This window comes from Dasypus novemcinctus, unplaced genomic scaffold (assembly GCF_030445035.2).
Source record: "Dasypus novemcinctus isolate mDasNov1 unplaced genomic scaffold, mDasNov1.1.hap2 scaffold_134, whole genome shotgun sequence".
NCBI lineage: Eukaryota > Metazoa > Chordata > Mammalia > Cingulata > Dasypodidae > Dasypus > Dasypus novemcinctus.
Window position 1 is genome coordinate 1,066,784 of NW_026688153.1, and position 7,586 is coordinate 1,074,369.

The 7,586-nt window shown below is 46.7% G+C and overlaps 1 protein-coding gene across 2 annotated transcripts; it reads left to right on the forward strand.

Annotated features, from left to right (window-relative positions):
• Positions 1 to 706: 706 nt before the first annotated feature.
• LOC139438519 (ral guanine nucleotide dissociation stimulator-like 1) lies at positions 707 to 6,215 on the forward strand. Of its 2 annotated transcripts, XR_011648194.1 has the most exons (5): positions 707 to 842; positions 1,191 to 1,301; positions 2,617 to 2,809; positions 4,293 to 4,412; positions 6,105 to 6,215. XR_011648194.1 is itself a non-coding variant. In XM_071213606.1 (4 exons), exons 1-4 carry the CDS (start codon positions 761 to 763, stop codon positions 6,106 to 6,108), a joined length of 390 nt encoding a protein of 129 aa, XP_071069707.1. In that variant the 5' UTR covers positions 707 to 760; the 3' UTR covers positions 6,109 to 6,215. The 2 variants fall into 2 exon arrangements, 1 of the variants encoding a protein (XP_071069707.1); XM_071213606.1 differs by lacking the exon at positions 4,293 to 4,412.
• Positions 6,216 to 7,586: the final 1,371 nt, after the last annotated feature.

Below are 7,586 nucleotides of genomic sequence, written 5' to 3' on the forward strand. Positions count from 1 at the left end.
TTGCATCTGACTCTAAATACAATGGGAAGCCTCTCAAAGATTTGTAGCACAGCAACAATGGCTGAATTTCATCTCATTTCAACCTCATTATGGAACAGACTGAGGCAGCAATCCAAAAATGAAAGTGAGTTTCCTAATATCACACAGACTTACTTAGCCCTGTTTTGAATTTTATTTGATATTACTTCCATCTCCTTCCTGTTTATTCTATACCTGTCTGTGTATTAACTACATGGGAAATAAGACTATGGGATTTGCAGTGTTCTCCCCACAGACTTGATGATATCCCCAAGAACCAGACCCTAGAAATGTGTCCCACTGTGTGGGTGAAGACAGCAGAGGCCTCCTTGACTAGGCTAGTGTCACAAAACTGAAAAGAATGAGTAGCCAGGTCTGAACCAGGCTTGGTCTCCTCATAGCTGGGGCCTGAGCTGCACACAGGCCTTCCCAGGTTGCTATAGGGAAGGGCATGTTGGCAGAACTGTGTCCAATTAATAAGGTGATCTAGGTGAGGAGGATAGACAGACAGACATGCAGAGGAACTTTTGTGGAGTTCTTACAGTTGAGGAGACCCAGGTAAGGGGACCTAAGGAGGTGACCTCACTTCCTTGGTGAGAGGCCCCAACAGAACGTAGAACTCTAGTAACCAAGCACCCAGATTCCACAGGCAGCCCCTTCCCAGTTCACTTGTCAGGAATACCCAAGAGGGAATAATGTTCTCCTGCTGTATTCCTGAGGCTCCAGCCTTGACCAAGCAGGAATGAGTTCCCTTTTCATTGCTTTCAACATTGGCTCAGCCTCAGCCATGAGGCTCCTGGTCTTCAACCAAGAGGTACCCAAAGGTAATGTGGGGTGGCCCAGGGACAGCCAAGTCAGTGCTTGCCCCTACTGTGCTCCTGCCTGGCCAGCCCCACATCCCCTCCACCTCCCAGGGACGGGGAGACATGAGCACTGGGACCACCTGGGAAGGAGCAGGCTAGCAGGTCCTTCCCTGTCACCTTCCTGGTCTTGACTGGAAGAGTGGGAAGGTGCTACTTGGTGTGGCACCCATGTGTACCAGTGTTAATTAACCCTGAGCCCTTAGCTGTCACCTCCTTTCCACTTGGCTGTCACTCACCTCTTGGGCTAGGTGCTGAATCCTAGCCCAAGTGAGTTGCACCTTCCCTGATTGCCAGGCACTGTCTTCACAGAGCTCCATGCAGGTGGTCAACAAGGAACTGGAGGATGGTCTCATCTACACCATCTCTCTGAAGAAGGTGCAGGTCCATCATGGCCCCAGCCAGAGCCTGTGCTGGTTCCAGGTGGGAGCAAGTTCCAGTAGGGATCCTGAAACAGTGGGGGAGCATCTTGGGGCCTGTATCCCAACCTGAATGCTCCCCCACTCCCTTACCCAGGTCTTTCTTGCCAGAGTGGCCCAATATCCCTTTTCCTGAGGAAGCTGGGTCCCCACCAATCACCCACCACGTGGCCATTCCATAGACCAGGGGTCAGGTCACTTCAAATGGTTAAAGGAATAGCAGAGAGGAGTCTCTTCCATGGATTTCACTTCAGGGTAGGCTGAAGGGTGGGCTCATTTCAGATATGTGTGCATTTACTGTGGTATTTCTGTTTCCCCTCTCTGACCCCAGGTCTCCAGGCAGCAGTCTTTATAACTGTCCTTCCACAACTGCTCCACACCATACTGCTCCTCTCATTTAGGAGGGTTCTCGCCATCTCCCATAATTGTCCCCTTGATTTTCCCAGGACAAGAGCTGAGGCCTGACTCAATTGCCCAATATTACAAAAGGGAGGCAGCTTACAGCAGCAGTTCAGCCTTTGATGTTGCTGGATCTTGTACAGTCTTTCCTTGTGGCCATCAGCACTGCTACTCTGAACACCTCCCATGTGCCCCAAGGCATTGATTCCTCCTGCCCCTGGTAGAGGCTCCCAGGAAAGGGACTGCTGGACAGAAGACATGCAGACATCACTTTCAAGAGTCAGGGCTGGAGCAGTTCAGTTACCACCTGCTGCCTGCATGGGCAGGAGCATCCCTGCACCCTGCCTGGAACTGGTTCTTTTCATTTTCCTTAATTTTCCTGATCTGAGGCCAGGATGGCAAATGGCCTAGCATTGTGGCTTTGGCCCCATGAGCAGTGGAGCCCTGAAAGTTGCTCACTGACCAAGTGGGTCTGCTGATCCCTGAGGCATCTGTTCAGATCCTTGGGCCTGCAGGGGAGTTTCTACCCCCAGGGATACTCCAGCCATCTGCCCTCTTCTGGGTCTAGGATCTCATCTTTTAATTATTTCCTCACCTCCAATTCAATTTTAAAGCTGAGGGCCTTTCTCTGCTAGAGGCATACATGCTCCCTTGGCCTCAAGTCACTGAGGGGTTGCATGCAGCAGGTCTGCCCACAGCTCCTGCCTCTCCTAAGATTGCTTATACAGGAAACCCCAGAACCCAGTGGTTCTGAAACAATGACAGTCACCACTAACACTGAGCTCTGTGCCCTCTGCACAGTATCTGAGCTGGTCCTCACCCAGCATTAGGAGGTGGGTGTTTTCAGCAGCCACTTCCCATACAAGTCACCAAAGGCAGCTCTGCCTCTGGCCCCAAGTGTCTTCTCTGTCCCATCCTAGAGGAAAGTGGCTTGATCTTCACAAGGGAGGAGAGCTGCACAGTGTGGATTGTCAAGGCAGGCAATTGGGAGCAGCTGGTGGAACATCTGGTGCCTGCCTTCCAGGCGGGTGACCTCATGTATATCAACATCTTCTTCAGAACATACCGGGTCTTCACCACTACCAAGGAGGCCCTGGACAGGTTGTTCCACAGGTAAGAGCCAGCCCCATCCCTGGAGATGACTGCTCTGCCCCCAACTTGCTTGTGTCTCAGAAATGTCATTTCATCCTCCTGGCCTCAGTTTCCTCCTTGAGCAGGAGAGCGGTTAAAGGAAAAACCTTCAAGGTTGATTGTAAGGACTAACTGGGAGAATCCATGGAAAATTTTTCCTCAAGCTTGGCCCAGTGGGCAGGGTGGCTGGAGGGGCAGGGTTGTTCCTAGGCAGGACTTTCCTCTTCCCAGTGAGGAAGCTCTCAGCCTCACCCCCTTCCTGACCCCAGTTTTCTCATTAATAAAGGAGGTCTGAGATCTTTTTCAGTTCCTCCAACCTTGATGTGGTCAGAGTCAGAGACTACATATCACTTACAGGATTCCATTTATATGAAGGGTCCACAATGGGCAAATACAGACAGAAGATAGATCAGTGGTTGCTAGGGACTGGGTTGAGGGTGGTTGGGAAGATGTGACTGCTATTGAGCCCAGGATTTCATTTGGAATTGATGAAAATATTCTGGGATTAGATAGTGGTTATAGTTTTACAGCCTTATGAATATACCAAAAAAAGCACTGAGTATAGCAACTTCAAAAGGCTGAAGTTATGGCATGTTAATTATAGCTCAGTGTAAAAAAGAGTTCAGCCAATACTGGAAGTCCATAATATTTGCTTTTAGTGGGGCCTGGGCAGCTTGTGAAATTGACAAACACCTGCACATTCACTGATGGTCTTAAGAAAGTCTCAGGGGCTTTCATAGACTAGAGGAATTGGGAGGGGCATGTCAGGTGATTTGCTACTTCCCCTTGTCTTTCCCTTGTCTTTCCCTTTGACCAATCTGTCCAAATCCCCCACCCCACCCTGTTGGCCTCCTGGGAATGGCATCTCCCCTCATGTATTTTTGGGGAGCTCATAGAGAGTCTTCTCATTACCCTGAGCTTCTATGCAAGCTGTTGATGTCCCGAGTCTACCACAGTAAGAAAAAGTCTTTGTGGGAACTTGTAAAATAACAGGTGGTGGCACTGCTCAGGTGCTGCTGTACTGGCTGGTAAACTGCCATGGCCCTGAATCCCCCGAATGCTACAGTAGTCCCCCTGGCCTTTTCTTTGGGGACCCAGGACCTCCCCATGATCTGGCACTTCAAGTGTTCATGCTTCATGGCAGGGGGCCTCAGAACCCTGACAGAGGCTGGTTTTCTTTCTCTTGACCAAACTGCCAGCCTAGCTCTTCATGTGTACCTCCCTGCTCCTTCCCCATCCTGACTACCTCAAAACTAATCTTGTAGCTGTGGGACTGCTGAGAAAACTCACCCAAAATGCAGGGAAGCAAAGATAAAAACACACATATGGACACTAATATTTCTAAATCTCACACTCACCCCTGATCTTCCCCTCCCAACTCCCCCTTTCTCAAGCCTTCAGGGTGCCATGCAGCTGAGAGGCACTTAACCAGGCATTTCCTTCTCTGCCTCTTCCTCTCATCCAGTCTTCCAAAACTTTTTGTGGCCTCATCACTGTCAAGGGAAACCCTCACCACTGAGGGATCCTCATGACAACAGCCTCATAAATCCCTCACCCTGGATTCCCTCTGCCAGCAGCTATCCAGGTAAGCCCATCTTATCAGCAAGAACCTGTGCTGCTGCTTCATGCCCACACTCAGGCCAGTCTGACCATTGGCCATGGGGAGAGGTGGCTAAGTTGGTGCCTGCTTCTGATTCCTAGTTGGTGGCCAGGACCATAGATTTACTACTCTCCCACCAGCCACGAGACTTTGGAAGGAACAGCAATGAGGACCCTGTCAAAGGCAGGCCACACTTACTTTCAGGGGAAAATCTGGCCTGACAGTTAAGATCTCTGGTATTGCCATTTTCCAAACTTTGTCAATGACAGAAAGTGCTGCCTTGTAGCCAGATTAAATTTAAGTCCTCAAGGCAGCCTTCCCAATATGAAGAGTGTAGAACATTTCTTGAGGGACACATGGCCTGGAGGACCTCAGCCAGCCTGCCTGGGAGCTCATCCTCCTGAGCTCTTGGGGAGAAGGGCTCTCCAGCACAATAGCAGGGAAGCAGGAGGACAAGGACAGTTTACCTGGGCCATCTCAGACCTCCCAGGGAGGCCTTAAGGTCATCATTTCCTGCTGTCCAGCCCCAGTATAGCATCAAAGGAGAAAAATTACCTGCTCATTAGTATAGGTACCAGTATGTGATGTCCTGCTTCAGCTTCTTCTCTCTGCGGCCTGTCACCAGGATGTGACAAAGGTGAAGAGCACAGGGTTGATGTGATAATGGTCCACAGAGAGCATGCCAACTCATGCACCAAACCAAGAAATCCAGGGGGAATTTCAGGACAGGCTGTACCTCCCCAGGATTGCCCAGGTTTTAGTTCTTATGACATGATTGCAGTGACACATGTTCCCACATGGGACCATTGTGTTTGCTGAAATACTGCAAAAATGGGATATAAAGAGCTATAAAGGCCAAAATATATAAAGAACCCTTAAAACTCAATAATGAGAAGACAGCACAGTTAGAAAACAGGCCAAAGAACTAAACAGAAACTTCAACAAAGAAGGTATATAGTTGGTAAATATGTAAGAAAAGATGTTCAACATCATTTAAAAGTAGAGAATTGCAAATTAAAGCTGTTTGATTTCTCTATGCTCCAGTAGGATGGGCTAAAATCCAAAACACTGGCAACAACCATTGCTGGGGAGGCTGTGACACAACAGGAGCTCTCATTCATTGCAGGAAGGGATGCAAAATTGTATGGTCACTTGGAACACAGTTTGACAGTTTCTTACAAAGGTGAATACAGGCTTACCACAGGACCCAGGAATCACACTCCTTAATATTTGCACAAAGGATTAGAAAGTTATGTCCATGCAAAAATCTACACAGGAATGTTTATAGCAGCTTTATTCATAATTGCTCCAACTTGGAAGCAACTAAGATGCCCAGTCATAGCTGAGTGGATAAACAAAATGCACAGTCATACAGTGGAAAGTGTACAATGGAATGCAATAAAAAGAAATGGGGTATCAAGCCACAAAAACATGGGAGAAACTTCAAGACCTACTGCGAAATGAAAGTAGGCACTCTGAAAAAGGCTCAATATTTGTGATTCTAGCTATATACCACTGTGGAATAGGAAAAATGATAGAGACAGTAAAAACATCAGTGGTTCCCAATGGATTTTTTGGGAAGGGCTACAGGAGTGAGATGAATAGATGGAGTACAGTGCATTATTAGGGCAGTAAAACTATTCTGTAGGATCTGACTCCAGATTGCTCTTATTCTAGTTGAACCATGAAACCCAGGGATATCAGTCCCTCCAAGAATGAAAACAAGGAATCTGTGAATACCTTCAACTACAGGCAAAAAAAATTCCATTCCTCTGCCTAATAATATCTACATCCCCCCACAGCCTGAAGAAGCCAGAACAGCCATTGCTCCATGTATCTTAAATATCTGAATTAACAAAAATAAGAGGTGATTAAAGACATTGCAACCAGAGTCATCAAACTTTACTAATTACTTTAACCATGGGTCTTTATCTTGAAGTCCCCCTGTGACTTTCTTGTAACTTGGGCACCTTATTTTGACCTTCTTCTATGATTTCCCTGTAACCTGCACTGCTATGGTCAGTCTATGCCAACCCCAACCAGTTTAATAAGTTCTGAAAGTCTGCCAAAGTCCACACTTGTGCAATGAGCATTCTCTGCTTTTCCAGGCAAGGCCAATTATAATATGCCAACTTAAAGTGTGGCACATTCTCCACCTCCTATGCCAAAATTTCATAAATACACAAACTCTTTAAACTGAGAGAGACATATTTGACCCTTGTCACCTGTTTACTTACTTGGTTGCCTTACTGTAAAACTCTTAGTTTGCTCAACATCTTGGTGTCACAGCAATTACTTCTGTGTACACTGGGAAATGAACCCACATCTTTGGTGTCTAGGTTTGTAATTTTTAGACCCCAAAAATTATATTTAAAGCTAATCCATTCCTGTGACTGCAAATTGTATAGATGGTGGCTTTTGAGTAGATTTGGTTAAGGGATCTTAGTTAGATTGCTTGATTAGTTCACTTTTGACTGGACTACATTAATGCGGTGTGACTCAGGTTGAGTCTACATACTTGATAAGTTGTATATAAAATGAGAACTGAAAACAGAAACATACAGAGAGAAAGAAGACACGCAGAGAAAGGAAGCTGCCATTTTGTCCTGCCATGTGAGAGAAAGGAGAAAGCAGGGAAGTCTCTATGTTCACTTACAACTGTAGAAAGACAGAAAAGTCTTAATAGGCCCAAAGAAGGAAGTCCAGGGAGAGATGCTTGGTTATCACAGCTGAGCTCAATGGGAAAGTAAAGAGAAGCTGGTAGACCAGCCATCTTACTTCACCATGTGGCAGGACACCTGTATCACCAGTATCTGACTTTGGTGAGAGAGCATCCCTTATCTCTTATGATGCCTTAATTTGTAAATTTCATTGCCTTGGACCTGTAAGAATTTCCTCTAATAAAATCCCCGTTATAAATGACAACACATATCTGGTACTTTGCATCCATAGCCCTGTGGCAAACTAGGACAAACTAGGACAGAAATTGGTACCAGGAGTAACTGCTTGCAATTACTAAAAAAAGTTGGAATGACTTTGTAAATGGGTGAGGGATAGTTTTTGGAGGAAATGTGACATGCCTGATAGAAAAGGCTTGTATTGTTTTCAAGAGACTGTTGGTGGGAATATGAAGCCTATAGTTATTTCAGATGAGGCCTT